This window comes from Phodopus roborovskii, unplaced genomic scaffold, assembly GCF_943737965.1.
Source record: "Phodopus roborovskii unplaced genomic scaffold, PHOROB, whole genome shotgun sequence".
Taxonomy (NCBI): domain Eukaryota; kingdom Metazoa; phylum Chordata; class Mammalia; order Rodentia; family Cricetidae; genus Phodopus; species Phodopus roborovskii.
Window position 1 is genome coordinate 20,767,258 of NW_026126448.1, and position 17,824 is coordinate 20,785,081.

General features: G+C 53.8%; 1 protein-coding gene across 2 annotated transcripts in view; it reads left to right on the top strand.

The window, feature by feature from the left end:
* The window catches only part of Ahdc1 (AT-hook DNA binding motif containing 1), a 66,262-nt gene extending 49,507 nt beyond the window's left edge, over positions 1-16,755 (top strand). For both annotated transcript variants that reach the window (XM_051189014.1, XM_051189015.1), the window contains 4 exons: positions 529-640; positions 782-819; positions 1,135-6,051; positions 16,320-16,755. In XM_051189014.1, the coding sequence (XP_051044971.1) occupies positions 1,209-6,008 (4,800 nt within the window). In that variant the 5' untranslated portion in view covers positions 529-640; positions 782-819; positions 1,135-1,208 and the 3' untranslated portion in view covers positions 6,009-6,051; positions 16,320-16,755. The remainder of the gene's footprint in view (positions 1-528; positions 641-781; positions 820-1,134; positions 6,052-16,319) is intronic.
* The last annotated feature ends 1,069 nt before the right edge of the window (positions 16,756-17,824 follow it).

A 17,824-nucleotide genomic window follows, 5' to 3' on the forward strand; every position in this document is an offset into this window, starting at 1 on the left:
GTGTCTTGGAGAGCTTCATGTGTCAGGAGATGAACCTTTACTGAATGGTTTCTTTAAAAATGGGCAGGATAATAATTGATTTCTGTATGGTAGGGAGGTTAGAGGAGGTAATCCATTAAAGTGCTTAGCCTAGTGTTGGTAATAGAGAAAGTGTCCCCAAAGTACAGGCCTTTGTTGTCAGCTTCCTGGAGGCGGCTGGGCTCTTGATGCTAGGTTCTCTCTTCACTTTTCTTTGTAGCTCTTAGTCCACTAATTACTAAGTCAGTTATGATTGTTCAGTGTCTGACCACCCAGGCCTTGTGCAAAGTAGATGTTTTATAAATAATGAACATGTGAATGGATGGATGGGTGAATATTACTTCATGTCTGAGCCACCACTTCTTCATCTGCAAAATGGGGTTATTAATAGCCCCTACCTCACAGGGCTGGTATGAAGAATTAAATGAAGCAATGCCTGGACAGCTTCCAGCCCAGTGCCTGGCGTGCAGTAGGTGCTCACTAAACCTGAGCTGCGGTGGTCCTTTCCAGGCGCTGTCTGCATTGCAAGGCCTGGGCTCAGGCCGAAGTTGCTCCACAACACCCCCAGCTGACAGCCAGCGACTGGCAGAGTCCCCAAGCACGGGGTCCCTCTGTTTACCAGGTCAGGCACGAGGGAGCACTGAGGGGCCTGGGGTGGCATCTGGAAAGGGCTGGGGTTGTGTGCGGGTGAGTAGCTGGGGTTGAGTGTGGACCCTAAATCATGTGGAGAGTTTGGATCTGTTACATGTCTTGTTGCCCACAGAGATAACCAGTGTGACAGCCCAGGCGGCAGAGCCGAGGGTGAGTGCACCCTGGGGAATGGGGATGAGAAGGAAAGGTGCTTTGGCCAAATAGTCAGTTTTATGTGGTGTGGTCATCTTGTCCTGCTGCTGGGCCTCTTTCTCCAAGACAGTGAAGCTATCCTCTGGGCCTCTATAGACTATAGGAGGGGGTGGGTGATGAGGGGTTCACTGTATATACCTGATTGAAGACCTGTAAGCAATCTGGGCTTGGGCCAGGGGCTGGAACACAGGAACAGTGGAACCGTAGAGAAAGGTACACGGGCTCATTAGGACATGAGAAACTGAAGACCTCCCACCTCTCCTTCTCTGGCAGGTTCTGGTCCCGGCTTCTCGCACCCTCATGTCATCCCTGGCCCCGCCCGGCGGCCCTCGGAGGACAAGGTCAGGATGCGTGTGAAGCCCCAGGGCCTTGTGGTGACTTCCAGTGCCGTGTGCAGCTCTCCTGACTACCTCCGAGAGCCCAAGTACTACCCCGGTGGTCCCCCAACCCCCAGGCCCTTGCTTCCTACCCGGCCTCCTGCCAGCCCACCTGACAAGGCCTTTTCTACCCACACTTTCTCTGAGAATCCACGCCCACCCCCACGCCGGGACCCTAGCACCCGGCGTCCACCAGTCCTTGCCAAGGGAGACGACCTGCTACCCCCTCGGGCAGCCCGGCCTGTCTCCCAGGCCCACTGTCCCACACCGGCCCCAGACAGCAATTCCCTCCATCATTGGGACAACGGCCGTGTGAATCTGCGTCCAGTGGTGCAGCTGATTGACATCATGAAGGACCTGACAAGGCTGTCGCAGGATCTGCAGCACAGCGGTGTGCATCTGGACTGTGGTGGGCTGAGACTGAGCCGCCCACCCGCTCCACCACCCGGTGACTTGCAGTACAGTTTCTTCTCCTCACCTAGCCTGGCCAACAGCATCCGAAGCCCTGAGGAGCGCGTCACACCTCACGCCAAGTCAGAGCGGCCCAGCCACCCCCTCTATGAACCTGAGCCTGAGCCCAGGGATAGTCCCCAGCCTGGCCAAGGCCATGGTCCTGGAGCGGCAGCCACGGCCACTGGTCTGCCCCCAGAGCCTGAGCCAGATGGGCCTGATTACTCTGAGCTAGCAGATGCCGATATCCTCAGTGAACTGGCCTCCCTTACTTGCCCTGAGGCCCAGCTCCTGGAGGCTCAGGCCCTTGAGCCGCCATCACCACAGCCTGAACCACAGCTCCTGGACACCCAGCCCCGCTTCCTAGACCCACAGGCACTAGAGCCTTTAGGTGAAGGTTTGGAGCTACCACCCCTGCAGCCTCTTGCTGATCCTCTGGGGCTGCCGAGCCTGACTCTGCAGGCCCTAGATACCCTACCTGACTCCTTAGAGTCCCAGCTCCTTGACCCCCAAGCCCTCGACCCCCTGCCCAAGTTGCTGGATGTCCCTGGTCGACGTCTAGAGCCCCAGCAGCCCCTGGGGCACTGCCAGTTGGCTGAGCCCTTACGCCTTGACTTGTGCTCACCTCATGGTCCCCCTGGGCCCGAGGGCCACCCCAAGTATGCCTTGAGGCGTACCGATAGGCCAAAGATCCTGTGTCGACGGAGGAAAGCTGGAAGGGGACGAAAGGCAGACTCAGGACCTGAAGGCCGCCTCCTTCCCCTGCCCATGCCTACGGGGCTAGCAGCTGCCCTGGCTGAGCCCCCACCGCTGCCACCACCTCCACCATCTCCTGCTCTGTCAGGCCCGGGGCCAGTTTCTGAGCTGGAGCCAGAGTCTTCTCAGACCCCAGTGGTCCCCACCCGCAAAGGCAAGTGCAGGGGTGTTCGGCGCATGGTGGTGAAGATGGCCAAGATCCCTGTGTCACTGGGGCGGAGGAATAAGACCACATACAAAGTTTCATCCTTGAGCAGCAGTCTGAGTGTGGAAGGCAAGGAGCTGGGCTTGCGGGTGTCCGCAGAGCCCACCCCATTGCTGAAGATGAAAAATAATGGCCGGAATGTGGTGGTGGTCTTCCCGCCAGGTGAGATGCCTATTATTCTCAAGCGTAAGCGTGGCCGCCCTCCCAAGAACCTGTTGCTGGGTCCTGGCAAGCCCAAAGAGCCAGCAGTGGTGGCCGCTGAGGCCGCCACTGTGGCAGCAGCTACCTTGGCCATGCCCGAGGCAAAGAAACGGAGGCGGCGAAAACAAAAACTGGCATCTCCTCAGCCATCGTACGCAGCAGACGCCAATGACAGTAAGGCGGAGTACTCCGATGTCCTTGCCAAGCTGGCCTTTTTGAACCGCCAGAGCCAGTGTGCTGGGAGGTGCTCCCCACCCCGCTGCTGGACACCCAGTGAGCCTGAGTCAGTGCACCAGGCCCCAGACACCCAGAGCATCTCCCACTTCCTGCATCGTGTACAGGGCTTCCGGAGGCGAGGAGGCAAGACAGGGGGCTTTGGAGGCAGGGGTGGAGGTCATGCAGCCAAGGCAGCCCGCTGTTCCTTTAGTGACTTCTTTGAGGGCATTGGCAAGAAAAAGAAAGTGGTGGCAGTGACAGCTGCTGGGGTTGTGGGTCCTGGTCTCACAGAGTTGGGGCACCCACGCAAAAGGGGCCGGGGGGAGATAGATGCTGTGACTGGGAAGCCCAAGCGCAAGAGGCGGTCCCGAAAGAACGGGACTCTGTTCCCAGAGCAGGTGCCCAGTGGCCCAGGCTTTGGGGAGGCAGGTGCTGAATGGGCTGGGGATAAGGGTGGTGGCTGGGCCCCTCACCATGGGCATCCAGGAGGGCAAGCTGGCCGAAACTGTGGGTTCCAAGGGACTGAGGCCCGGGCTTTTGCTTCCACTGGACTGGAGAGTGGGGCTTCAGGCCGTGGCAGCTACTATGCTGGTGCACCCTCAGGCCAGACGGAGCTGAGCCAGGAGCGCCAAAACCTCTTCACTGGCTACTTTCGCTCCCTGCTTGACTCGGATGACTCCTCTGACCTCTTGGACTTTGCCCTCTCAGCCTCTCGCCCAGAGTCCCGGAAGGCATCAGGCACCTATGCAGGGCCTCCCTCCAGTGGGCTGCCTGCTCAGCGGGGGCTTACCACCTTCCCGAGCCGGGGAGCCAAGGCTAGCCCAGTGGCGGTGGGCGGCAGTGGAGGTGGGGCAGACCCCTCCTTCCAGCCAGTCCTGCCCTCCCGTCAGACCTTCCCACCAGGACGGGCAACAAGCTATGGGATAACCCCAGCCGCCACTTCAGACTGCCGGGCAGCTGAGACCTTCCCGAAGCTGGCTCCCCCGCCTTCCGCTGTGGCCCGTTCACCTACAACCCACCCGCCTGCCAACACCTACCCACCTCAGTATGGTGGCTATGGGACAGGACAAAGTGTTTTTGCCCCAGCAAAGCCCTTTTCAGGCCAGGACTGTGCTAACAGCAAGGACTGCAGCTTTGCCTATGGCAGCGGTAACAGCCTTCCTGCCTCACCCAGCAGCGCCCACAGTGCTGGCTATGCTCCACCACCTACTGGGGGTCCCTGCCTGCCACCCAGCAAGACATCCTTCTTCAACAGCTCTGAGGGCGGTCCCTTCTCTGGGTCAGCTCCCACACCCTTACGCTGTGACAGTCGAGCCAGCACTGTCTCACCTGGTGGCTATATGGTACCCAAGGGCACCACAGCTTCTGCAGCCTCCGCCACCTCCTCCTCTTCCTCCTCTTTTCAGCCCTCACCCGAGAACTGTCGGCAGTTTGTGGGGGCTTCTCAGTGGCCTTTCCGGCAGGGGTATGGAGGCCTGGACTGGGCCTCGGAGGCCTTTAGTCAGCTCTACAATCCCAATTTTGACTGCCATGTCAGTGAGCCCAACGTGATCTTGGACATCTCGAACTACACGCCGCAGAAGGTAAAGCAGCAGACTGCCGTTTCTGAGACCTTCTCCGAGTCATCCTCTGACAGCACCCAGTTCAATCAGCCAGTTGGTGGTGGTGGTGGTTTTCGTCGTGCCAACAGTGAAGCCTCAAGCAGTGAGGGCCAGTCGAGCTTGTCTAGCCTGGAGAAGCTCATGATGGACTGGAATGAAGCATCATCTGCTCCCGGCTACAACTGGAACCAGAGCGTCCTCTTTCAGAGTAGCTCCAAGCCTGGCCGTGGACGGCGGAAGAAGGTGGACCTGTTTGAGGCCTCACATCTGGGCTTTTCAACATCTGCCTCGGCCACTGCCTCCGGCTACCCGTCCAAACGGAGCACCGGTCCCCGGCAGCCTCGGGGTGGCCGGGGTAGTGGGGCCTGCTCAGCCAAGAAGGAGCGAGGTGGTACAGCTGCTAAGGCCAAGTTCATCCCCAAGCCACAGCCAGTTAATCCACTGTTCCAGGACAGCCCAGACCTTGGCCTAGACTACTATAGCGGGGACAGCAGCATGTCACCACTGCCCTCCCAGTCAAGAGCCTTTGGTGTGGGAGAACGTGACCCCTGTGACTTCATGGGACCCTACTCCATGAATCCATCTACACCTTCTGATGGCACATTTGGTCAAGGGTTCCACTGTGACTCTCCTAGCCTCGGTGCTCCCGAGCTTGATGGCAAACATTTCCCGCCACTGGCCCACCCACCCACAGTGTTCGATGCTGGCCTGCAGAAGGCATATTCACCCACCTGTTCGCCTACACTCGGCTTCAAGGAAGAACTGCGGCCACCGCCTACAAAGCTGACTGCCTGTGAGCCCCTCAAGCATGGTCTTCAGGGGGCTAGCCTGAGCCATGCAGCTGCAGCCCAGGCTCACCTGAGCTGCCGGGACCTGCCGCTGGGCCAGCCTCATTATGATTCCCCTAGTTGCAAGGGTACAGCCTATTGGTACCCACCGGGTTCAGCTGCTCGTAGCCCACCCTATGAAGGCAAGGTGGGTTCAGGGCTGCTGGCTGACTTCCTGGGCAGGACGGAGGCTGTATGCCTCAGTGCCCCTCACCTGGCTAGCCCACCAGCCACCCCCAAGGCCGACAAGGAGCCCCTGGAGATGGCCCGGCCGCCGGGTCCACCCCGTGGCCCTGCTGCAGCCACTGCTGGCTATGGCTGCCCACTCCTTAGTGACTTAACTCTGTCCCCTGTGCCAAGGGACTCGCTGCTGCCCCTGCAGGACACTGCCTACAGGTATCCAGGCTTTATGCCACAGGCACATCCTGGCCTGGGTGGGGGCCCTAAGAGTGGCTTCCTGGGGCCCATGGCGGAACCTCACCCTGAGGACACATTCACCGTCACCTCCCTGTAGTACCAACTGAAGTGCCGACTGGACCACGAGGTTTTGTTCCTGGGTGAGTCTGGGGGTGTGGGTGCAAAGGGCGGAAACCTGAGGGCTAGGGAGGGAGGGTGAGGGTTCTTGGTTGGGGAGGGCTGTTTGAGGAGAGGAGGGTGGGATGGTAGGGCTTGCCAGCAGGAAAGAAGGACTCAGGATTGTAGAGCCTGAGGTGCTTTGTGGGGAACCCAACAGAATATTCAGAGGTCTGATCAATGAGTGGTAGAATCATAAATTGTGTAAGACCAAGCATTCATTCCCCTCATACTTGCCTGGGTAAGAAATACCACTTACCGATTAGGAAGGAGGGCATTTGCCTCCCTTCAGATGAAGAAAAGAGTGGACCAGTCATCCACTCAGCGCTCCATAGGCCTCTTTGGTGTAGCTAATTGGCCTTGGCACTGCTTCGCAAGAACTTTACAAAATGGCCTCTAGGATTCTCGCTCTTGTCCTCAAAGGCTTCTTTAAAAATCAAGACAGGGACCTACTGACCTTGCGCTCACAGATAGCCACCTGCCATGCCCCCTGAGTGCTGGGATTAAAGGTGTCGGCCGCCACGCCCAATCCCTCAAAGCTTTCTAAAACCATCTTGGGCTTGGTGTTGGTCAGGCCCCTGTGGGGCAGAGACAGAGACGTGAAGAGGAGCAGTGCCATCTCTTCCCCAGGAAGCTGCAGCCAATAGGTCTGTCCAGGGAGGGAAACAGTCCCTTTCCTCAAGCCAAATGCTTTTCCAGAGTTCAACTAAATATTTGCAGGCACTTTGCCATTATTTCTTTCAGATACTGTGCCTTCATGGTTGAAGTCTGTTTTAATATTTTTCAGGAAAATAAAAGGCAGAAAGAAAAGGGTCCCAGTAACTGAAGAGAATAGTGGAGTTAGAGGAATTATCTTCCTGAATACAGTCACAACTAGACCCACTTTGGGGCAAGAGGTCTGTCACAGAATGGGCCAGATGTGGCCATTACCAGTGGAGTAGCTGAGAGCTTGACTCATCTTACCGTCCCAAAGCCTCCTGGGTCTTTTGCCTCCTCATGGACAAGCCTGTCGTCCCTGCTCTGGAGAGGCCCCTGCTCTGGAGAGGCCGTTCCAGTCCCAGGGCGACTCAGGGTCCCAAAGTAGAGTCAGTGGGAACTTATGGCCCCACTGCTAGACCCCAGCTGCCCTGGTACCTGAGGGTGGCAAAGAGCCAAGAGGTCCCTGGGAACACCAGTCCTTGGTTGGCCAACAGTTTGCTACGTATGTAAGCTTTTGCCCTTTTCTGACCTTGGTTCCCCATCTTTTTGAGAAACTTGATTTCAATAACCTCTTAGGCTTTCACGGGTCTGTATGGCAGAGACAATAGCTCGATTTGGGCGTGGGGGACAGTGTTTTTTCCTTCCTAATGAAGCCAGGCTAAGATTGAAATGGTCTTCCTGCAAGCCACAGGGCTGCAGATCTGTAGCAGGCCACAGAGAAGCTGCTTAGGGTTTAAAATGTCAAACTCTTGATCCTTCTCACCGGAGGGGAGATGTCTCATGGATAATCCAGAAATGTGAAATAATCCCAAAACCGTTCCTCCCAGACTCTGGGATGGAAAATGAATGTGTGGGGGCTGGGTGTTTGGGCAGGTCACAGCTCAGTGCAGTGTATAATGGAACCACCCAGTGAAGCCCGAAGGCAGGAGGAGCTGGGATGCCATCCAGCCCCACATTCTAGCCTGTTCCCCACCCAGCACTGGGAGACAGCAGCACTGTCCTCACAGGGACACGTGCAGTTCCAGAGACATCGGTGCAGCCCTTCCAATGTATCTGGCATTGGAAGCACTGCAGACAAGGTGCTTGATCCTCAGAGGGCCTCCAGTTCAGAGGGAAAGGTACTAAGCACAGAGCACTTGGTGGTTAGAGCCACAGGGAAGGGTGATGAAAGGCCAGCTAGGAGGTTGTGAGAGCCTGCAATAGGGTACCCAGAACTTACAGCTGCTACCAGCAAGATGCAGGGGCTAGATGGTAATGAGGAAGAATGAACAGCAAGTGGTGTATACAATCTTGAAGAGTAGGAGAAGGGATTTGGTTCTGAAGTACTGATGGATGAGAAGGCAGTAAAGCTAAGCACGGGCCAGGCAGGCAGAGCCAGACCCTGTAAGACACTGCAAGGAATTCGAGGCTTCCCAAGATACACAGGGAGCCACTGAAGACAGTCACATTGAAACCAGGCAAATGCTGAAAGGAAGGAGACCAGACTAGCCAGCAGTGATGTGACTTGGACTAAAGTGGTCTGGGGTAGTTTCCCTTCCTTAGTTAGGATGGCATACAAGCCCCTCTGTGTAGGACAGCCCTCCTGTGTTTAGAGTGAGAAAAGGTTGGAGGGTACAGAGAGGAGAGTCACATTGTCCACTGAAGGCTTTAGCAGAGAAGACAGTGATGCACACTCACCCAACAGGTAGTGGGCAGTTTTAACGCTGGGCACTGGGGAAGCAGAACTGTAGCTCAGCTTGTCATCTTGAAGCCTTTCAGGCTAACTCTGACAGACTGGGGAGACAAAGCAGACATGGCCACTGTCTGGAGATCAGCATGTGTCCCAGGAAGTTAAAACAATCACACAGAGAATCTGGAAGCTCTGGGTAGGAAACCGTGGGTGCCTAGAAGCAGGGAAGAACAAAAAATGCACACCAGGCAGTGGGTGCTGTGTTCAGAAGTCACTCCTCTGTGCACATAGTGTTGTCCCTTTATGTGACACTGCTCCAGGGACTCCTCGCAACATCTTGACTTTCATTGGTGAGGTAAGGAAAGAGGCCCAACCAAGACTTCCCAGCAACCTGTAGTTTGTAAAACATGGAGCCATCCCTGACTTTCAAAGCTTACCATGCGACTGCATCTCCACCTCCTTGGCTCCTTGGCTCCTCCGCTCCCTGGTTCCCTGGCTGCAAAATAATAGGTCACATTAGGTATGGGGGCTGAGTTTTGTTTTGGGGGGAGGGTTGTTCAGGGGTTTGTTTTTGTGAGACCAGGTCTTGCTCTGTTATACCCCTGGGTAACCTGGAAGTAACTCACTATAGATCACGCTGACCTAGAACTTGCCTCTTCCCACCTCAGTCCTCTGAGTGCTGGAATTACAGGCATGTACCTCTGGATCCAGAAGGTCTAGCATTTTAAATGAATTTTGTGGCTTTGCGGTAAGAAGCTGCACTTCGGCTTGAAGAAGAAAGAGACAAGATGTGGAGCCAGGGAGGGGCAAAGGGCAGTGGGAACCAAGGGCAAAGGCAGGCTTCATCCCAGTGAGAGCTGGGAGATGCACGGTCAGAGGCGCCAGCCGGGGATGTGTGTCCTTACTCTCCTGAGTGCTATAGCTGATAGGGATGGGTCAGAGGAGGGCTGGGGACCCTGGGCCCATACAGGCATCTTCTCAGGTCCCCTAAATGAAAGCAGAGCCAGACAAACTGGCTCCATATTGGGACCCTTGAACCAAAAAGCAACCACACCAGACCCCAGGAGTAGAGGTGGAAGGGCCCACATATATTCAGGAATCTCTAATCCTTCCCCGCTCCCTACTAGCTCTTGGCTCTAAAACTGAGGCCAAGAGAAATGTCACAGGTCCTACCAGGTTACACCAGCTGGGGCCTGACGGGAACAGTTTCCAAGGCCGCCAACCAGCCAGGGTCAGCAGGCATGCCCTGGCCTGGGCCAGGCCCGGCTGCTCTGGGCTTTGTCTCTCTGAGTCTTGAATCCTGAAGAGGTCACTTGATCTTGCTTCTGGCTCTGAGCAAGAGGCCTCATGTCAGGGCTCAGCCAGTCCTGCCCTGCTTCCTCTGAGCTCCATGTTGTCTCCCTTTCTGAGGTCGTCCTCCAGTTCTGCTTGCCTTCCCTGTAGCCATATTTAGGCCAGGCCTTCTTGTTCAGAGCCCCCGCTTCTTGAAAATTCCATCTCTCTATGAACATACCTTCTGCTGTTCCTCCTCCCTGCACCCCACAGAGCACCTAAACTGGCAGGCAGTGGCTAGGAGTGCATGTCTGTGGTCACACGTGGGCTCCTGAGGTGGTTCCGTCCCTTAGCAGCTAGGTGATCTGGTGATTCACATAACCTGGTGAGTCACCTTGTCTCTATGTCTTGTACCAATGAAGGGGACTGGCATGTAAAGCCCTTAGCCCTGGCCTGGCCCTCAGAAAAGCACCTAGTTGGTGGCTGGTAGGCAGAAGGATGAATACCTTCCCACAGTCTGAATTCTGGGTCCCCAGTTCAAGCTGTGTGAGTCACTCATCTCCAACCCTTGTTCCTGACCTTTGCTTGACCAAAGGTAACCCCCCTGCATCATTCCCTGCTGCCCTCCTACAAGGGACTTGTATTCTGCAGTGAACCTGGAACATTTGGAAACCTTGAAGTTTCTCTGGGGCTGGGGATGTAGCAGAGTGTGGAGTGCTTGTGTGCTGTGCACAAGACCCTGGATTCTATCGCCATTCCTAGGGGGAATGAGGAAAAGGGTAATCACAGTGTTCTTTATGTTAGCCACTGGACCAAGTCCTCCCAGAGAGGGTTGGACACAGGATGAAGTAGTCTCTACTCCAAGGGACTTTGGAAAATCACCCGGGTCAGCTAGAACCCTGTCCTCACAATCCAGTCTCCTCCCCAAACACAAAGCATCCAGGGAACCTTCCTTGTAACTGTATAGTGTGTTGTAACTTTCCCTGGATAGCTCGGTCTGCCTTGTCACTGTCATCTTTGGTGCCATAGTGCCTGTGATGGGGGCTGGGGACATAGATGAAGTCTGTCCAGTCCATGTGAACTAGCAGCCTGCTCTGCACTGGCTTGTAGCCCATGCCCAAGGCACCAGTGACCCACAGGCCCAAAGGGCTTGTTTCGCACATCTACTTGAGTACCATGTCTAGGGGAGGTACCACAGCTCCTCCAGCAGGAGGGAGGCTCCTCGATGCCCTCTCTGAGCTACATAAGGAGGGCAGCAGGGCCTTCCTGAAGCTGGAAACATTCCTAACAAATTAGAGACTTCAGCAGCTCGAGCCCTACTCAGCCACCTGGGTTTCTGGCTCACCCACACCCCCCCCCCAGCCCATTCTGCCCGTGGTGGCCGCCAAAGTGCTTGGTGTTCAGCATTTTTAGATGCACGGTGTCTGGAGCCCCTAAAATATTTATTGGATGAATTGATTAAAGTGCATCTGCTCTCACAAGTCCTTGCTTCACACCTTTTGATTGTGTCCTTCCTCTCCAGCCTTCTTGTCTACAGAATACAAGCCTGACTGCCCGGCATGGTGCAGAAGATATTACGGCTTCTGTCCCGGCATCCCCATCTCTCTCTCTCTCTCTCTCTCTCTCTCTCTCTCTCACACACACACACACACACACACACACACACACACACACACACACACACACACCCTTCCTCACCGGCATCCCCATCTCTCTCTCTCTCTCTCTCTCTCTCTCTCTCTCTCTCTCTTTCTCTCTCTCTCTCACACACACACACACACACACAAACACACACACCCTTCCTCACCGGCATCCCCATCTCTCTCTCTCTCTCTCTCTCACACACACACCCTTCCTCACCAGGCAGAGTCAGGAGGGAGCATCAGAGAGGTCCTCACAGAATGTGTCCTTTGCTTTGCCCTCTCCTGTCCACTGTGGTCCCCCACCTGTCACTGCCAGTCTTTCACTCAAGCATCACCTCCTCCAAGAAGTGTTCCATGATCCTTCCCAGGCACAATTAATCTCCAGCTCTTTATGCAGCCTTGACAGCCCTTCCGGGAATGTCTCCAGCATACCATCGGTTCCTCTAGGCTAGTCACTCATCTTTGCGTTGTCTCTTCCACTCCAGTGTCTCACCATTCTGCAGGTATCTCAGGTGTGTGTGGAGGTCAGAGGACAGTTATTAGGAATCCTTTCTCTTCTTTCACCATGTGGGTTCTGGGAATCAAATTCAGCCATCGGGTTTAGCGGTGGTCGTCGTACCTTGTCGTCTCCTCCCCCCCCCCCCAGCCTGTGGGTGTGTAACAGGATAATATGCTAGAAGAACTAAGAGAGGAAAGGTCAGCTGAGTATGCTAGAGGGAGAAGCATGTGGACTCTGAGTCCCAAATGAGCCAAGGGTACTTAGAGAAACCTTGTCTACAAAAGAACAGGAGGAGGAGTGAAGGTTCTCGAGTCTTCAGGAAGTAATCCTAAAAGCAGTGCATAGAAGGGTGTGTCAGTGAACTATCAACTCTCGGGACCAGGCAGGCGGCTTTCAGAGGGAGGCCTCCTCCCAGGAGCCACAGAAACACGGAGTGACAGAACACCCAACTCCGTCACCCCTGCCTTTGGCGTCCACTTTGGTTGCATGTCTACAGCATCAGTGAAGCCTGTCCTTACATAGGACGTTGCCTGCAGGGTGGAGAGCTGTGTGTGTGTGTGTGTAAAAGTGTACAAATATGTGTATGAGCAGATTGGTGGGTGTTTGCAGGTAAGCCCATCTGGTCCCACTAGCAAGTATTATAGGTCTCTGAGTCCAGCAGCAGAGGAAGCTCCCAGAAAAGTGGAGAAGCTGTCCCACTGGCCTCTTTGGTCCCAATTGGGAACTTCCTGTGACCCTTCAATGAACCCCCTGGTGGTATTTCTGCCCATCGGGTGTATTTTAAGCCCCGCAGAAATAACTTGTACATTGAGGCACCTACCTCATAGGCCTGATGACCTGAAAATGCCAGAGAACTAACAGTCTTCATGCAGTTGATTTGTCCTTTGACCCCTCATACCTGGGACACCTAAAGAGCTCTCTTGCCATCTGTTCAAACCCTTTACTCTGCAGAAAGAAGCCTAGAGAGAGGAGGGCCCCACCTCTGTCTTCTCCTTTATCTGACATTGAGATCCTCTGCTGGAGGCAGGCTAGGGAGTAGAGGTCAAGCCTGAGCACACACCCTAGCAGGAAGTGGGTGTGATACATGGTTGCTTAGGTGGAGCCATGAGTGTATGCTCTGTTTATGAGGAGAATGGTTCTCTCTGGGCAGCCTGGTGTCTGTACAATCTCTAGCACTTTGAATCTCTGCCCAGGCAAAAAACCATTGAAGCCCCTGGCAGCTCAGTTGCTAAAACTGTTGGAGCATGAGGGTCCTCGTGGAGCCACCGAAAGGTTCAGTCTTTGTTGGGTGCGTACTGGGACTCTGGCTTCGGAGGTGCCACACACAGGTCTGCTCTACAAGAGCATAGTGTAGAATGGAAGCACACAGGTAGCTATGGTAACAGGGCCTTCTAAGGAGGCATCCTAGAGGTGTGAGAGAAAGAGCTGAGCTGGATACCCTGGCATGCTGACCAGCCTTAGATCAGTCCACATGCATGCTCCATCCCTGCATGATGAGCTCTGTACTCAGTGGTAAATTTAGAGCAGCAGCCTTCCTCCCCAGATTGGACTGAGTGCTCCTTTTCCAGAACCCCACAGGATGAGCTCTGTACTCAGTGGTAAATTTAGAGCAGCAGCCTTCCTCCCCAGATTGGACTGAGTGCTCCTCCTTTTCCAGAACCTTACAGGACTTCCCTTGGCACAACCATCTACCTGTATGGAGATTGCCTGATTAGGGTCTGTCTGCCTTGCTCTCTCCCTCCACTCCAGGAAGCTTTTAGAGCGGATCCAGAGATAAAACGTTCTCTGCCTTGTTCCCAGTCCCTGAACTGGGCTGGCTGCCTGGCACCTTAGTATTTGGTTCAGTTTTCTAGAGTTTAGCCTAGCTAGGTCTGTGTTCTATTCAGCATAGCATTCTCCCTTCACCAAGAACACCCCCAGCCTGTGATTCTTCCCCACCCACCACCCTCCCCAGAGTCTTCCTGAGCCCCTGGCTGGCCAAGGCCCGGAAGCTGGGGGGTGGGTGGGGTAAGGTGCTCTGGGCAGCCTAGCCAAGGGTGAGAAACCTTCCTGCTGCCTGGCCTCAGGCACCATGGGAAGGTTCTGGCAGGAACTGCCTGCTGGGCTGAGATCACCATGGAGACCTGGCTTGCAGAGGGTCACTGGCAGTGGCTAGGGGCTGGTAGGGGTGGGAGTGAAGGGGATTTATGCAGAATTTGTGCTGTGGGCCTTTGAGGGGAGCAGGCAAATCTGGGGTTCATCACTGTCAGCGTGCCAAGTAGTTTGCAGCAGCCCACCCTCCCTCTCCAGTAGTTCCCCAGCAGATTCATCGTCTTGGCAACTGTCCTTCAACTGCAGTGAAGCCAGCTTCTGGATTGAGGCTTCTCCAGTGCTTGCTAAAGCTGGCACCCCACACATCATAGTCCTTTCCCTGCGTCTCTGCCATTGGTCCTCCTGCTTGTCGCCCTAACCGTAGAAAGATGACATTGTTCCTTGCAGCACCCCACTCCTTTTCTGCTTACTACCCCTATTGTGACACATCTGTCACCTCACAAGCACACTAGCTTACCTTCCCCCAGTACCCCTTACCTGTGGTACAGGTCTGGTGCTCTGTTCCCTCAGCCCTCACCCTCCCTCCCTCATGCTTCTGGCCTAATCACCAAGGTGGGTGCTTCCCTTTCCCTGCAGGAACCCCACCTGGTGTCCCTGGCTCTCCAGGGTGTCCTGGCAAGTCCAACCAGAGGACAAAAGTCATCCCTGGGGCTGATTGCCCAGTAGACAGCAGCTGAGGCTGAGTGGAATGCCAATGTGGCCCTGTTGGAGAGGAAAGCTAAGAAAGTACAAGGGAAGGCTTCCTGGCTCGTGTGGCTGTTGGGGGGGGGGGACAGGTAGCTCTGGGCAGAGGAGACCTAGGAGGCAGCTTAGCACCCTTGATTCTGGAGGAAATAGTCTCACACTTGGGGGTGGGGAGCCAGAGTCCCAGACCTCTGAGAGGCAGGCAATCTAATAGCCCAAGGTTCTGGGAATGGCCTAAGCCAAACCTGTCTTGTCTCGGTTCTCTCATCCCTTACAGCAACAGAGCTGTAGATGGAGGGGGTGGGCTGGTGGTCTGGATAGAGAAGATAAGTTCCACACACATGATCCCACACAAGATCAAAACTGTCTAGCAAAAGGAGGTACCTTAGTGGCTGTGGGGACTTGGGAATTTCCGAGCTTCAGGAAGGCAGTGTTTCTACCAAACACAGATGGTATTGTGCTGGGTGATTTCTTCATTCCTTCATTGAGGCTGACTTCCTCATCACCTCATCTCTCCTAGGAGCACAAGGGATGACTGGGGCAGTGAAGGGGGGTGGATTCAAAGGAAATAGAAGCAGTGTTTCACACCTGTGCGGTGCTGTGCCCAGACTCTGCCCTGGTCCCTCTTTCCAACCATGGAGGTTAAAAGTATTACCAAGCAATGCCATAATTGCAACATTTGGAAACTGAGGTTTAGAGAGCCCAGGAACTTAATAAAAGGGATTATTAATTTTAATGTATTACACATTGTGTTTAGCCTTTCCCTGTCTTAAACACTGGGTCCAGCAACAGTCCTAGAACGGCAGGGCCTGTTACCCCCCCTTTGACTTTCGTTTGTTATGTTTTTAAAACAGGATCTTCTGTCTCCTTCCTCTACCTCATGAGTAGTAGGGTGACAGGCTACAACCACACCTGGTTTATACCATGATGGGAATCAAACCCAGGGCTTCAATAGATGTTAGGCAAGAACTAAGTTCAAGACCAGCAACAGTTCTATGGTGAGGTCCTGTCTCTCACACACAAAGACCTTCCAATGAGTAAACAGGCTTCAGCTCCTACCCAAAGTCATGTAATTTTTAAATGGTGGCACTGGCATTCAAGCTCAGCTATCTCCAATCCAGCTTTGAGACCCTGATGACCCTTCTAGCCTGTCTCTCTCTCTCTCTCTCTCTCTCTCTCTCTCTTCCCTTTCCCCTCTCCCTCCCTCCCTTCTTTGCTCTTGCTTTTGCTTTTTTTGTTTGGTTTTTGGTTTGGGGGCAGGTTTTCCTCTGTAGCTCAGGCTATCCTGGAACTCATTCTGTAGACCAGGCCAGCCTTGAACTCACAGAGATCTACCTGCTTCTCTGGCCCATCTTTCACTATTGGTATGATCTTGGGCATTTACAAATGGACAAACTGCACCTGTAATTACAGTCCTCAGGAGGCTAAGACAGAATCAGGAGCTCAAGCTAGCCTTGGCACACAAGCGAGTTTGAGGCTAACCTAGACTACATGAGCACCACCAAATTAGGAAACTGAGCCAGGAGAAGAGCCCCAAAGTCACATGGGGTCCTGCCTGGAGAAGGAACAATGTTAGCTTCTCCAGAATTTTGGTGGGAACTGAGCCAAGCCTGTTTTTTATCCCCCTAGTCTTGGAAGTTAGTTCAGTATCTGTCTGCTGCTGACTTCTGCCTCTTCTTTTGTGTTTCTTTACAGCTTTCAGAAAACCAATGCCAAGACCCCTCCCAGCGTCCACATTGTCCTCTGGCAGGAGCGCCTGCCCCTCTGCCTCCCACCTGCCCTTTGCACCCCCTGCAGCCCCATATCCCACCTCCCACCCCTCCCTGCCCATGTCCTCCACGCAGAAGCCGAAGGTGAGCCCTTTCTGCACAAAACCAGCAATTGTAAATACTTTTTAAAATGTACAAACCTTAAAAACAAAACACAGTTTTAGAAAAAGACAAAAAAAAGAGAGAGAGAGAGAGAGAGCGCGTGTGCAAGAGGTTGCGAGCAGGGGCTTCGAGGTGTCCAGAGACCCTGCAAGTGTGCACTGAGAAATTTATCTACAGGTCGTTTGACAAATGAACAATATCCTATTTATTGTATATACTGTTTTATTATAAATTGTGGATTGTATATTGCATTCTGTAAACCTGCTGTGGTCCCGTGGTGTGCAAATTCGCATGGGGGGGAGGGAGAACCTCTGGGAGCTTTTTTTTTTTTTTTTTTTTTTTTTTCTTTTTTTTTTTTTTTTTTTTTTTTCTTTTTCACTTTTTTGGGTTTTATCTTCTGTTGTTGTTGTTGTTTTCTGTTGGCAGGACACACCCAAAGATCCAAGTTTGTATTAAAAAGAAATGAAAAAAAGCAAAAAAAAAAAAAAAAAAAAAACACACACACCTTGTGTCTTGTAAAAACACAGTATGTGAGGGTGGATGGACTGGAAAGGTTCACGGTTCACAGCTGGGCTTTGTCTCCAGCCATTGGTCCCCAGAGGAGTTGAAATACCAGGTGTGTTCCTGTGTTTCCTACCTCTGAGTCCTCCCATTCGCCTGATATCTAGGTGTGGCTCACCCCACTCCACCCGGACTCTGTGCCTCTCCTACCTCTTAAGCACCTTCATCCTAACCCCCCCCCCAAACTTTAAAGATGTTTTTGTTTTATTTATGTATATGAGTGTTTGGCTGCATGTATGTATGTGCACAACATGTGTCTTTGGTGCCCTTGAAGGTCAGAAAAGGGCATGGAATCCAGAGCTACAGGCAATTCTAACCTGCCTGTGTGGGTGCTGGGACTCAAACCCAGGTCCTCTGCAAGAACAGTAAGTGTTCTTAACTTTCAATCCATTGTTCAATATCCCCCTATTTCTGTCCCAAAGCCTGGTTTGCTCTCCCTGAGGAACCCCTCTATAGATTCCCTCATACCACCTCAGGTCCCAGGGCCGTACCCAAGTCTGTTCATTGGTCCTGTCTCCTAGGCTGTTGGCCCTCAGGATTCTGTGGTGGTTCCGAGATACTAATATTGAAGTAGAATGTCTCTGTGTAGCCCCAGCTGTCCTGGAACCAGGCTGGGATTGCAGGCATGTGCCACCCTACCCAGCAATATCAATCTTTAAAACCCTCTAGAGTGAGCCCACAACCCTGCAGGCCTAGAGTACGTTACTTTCTTGCATGACTGGAGTAGCCCCTGCTATGTATCTTCTATCCACCCCAGTTCCTAAGTTC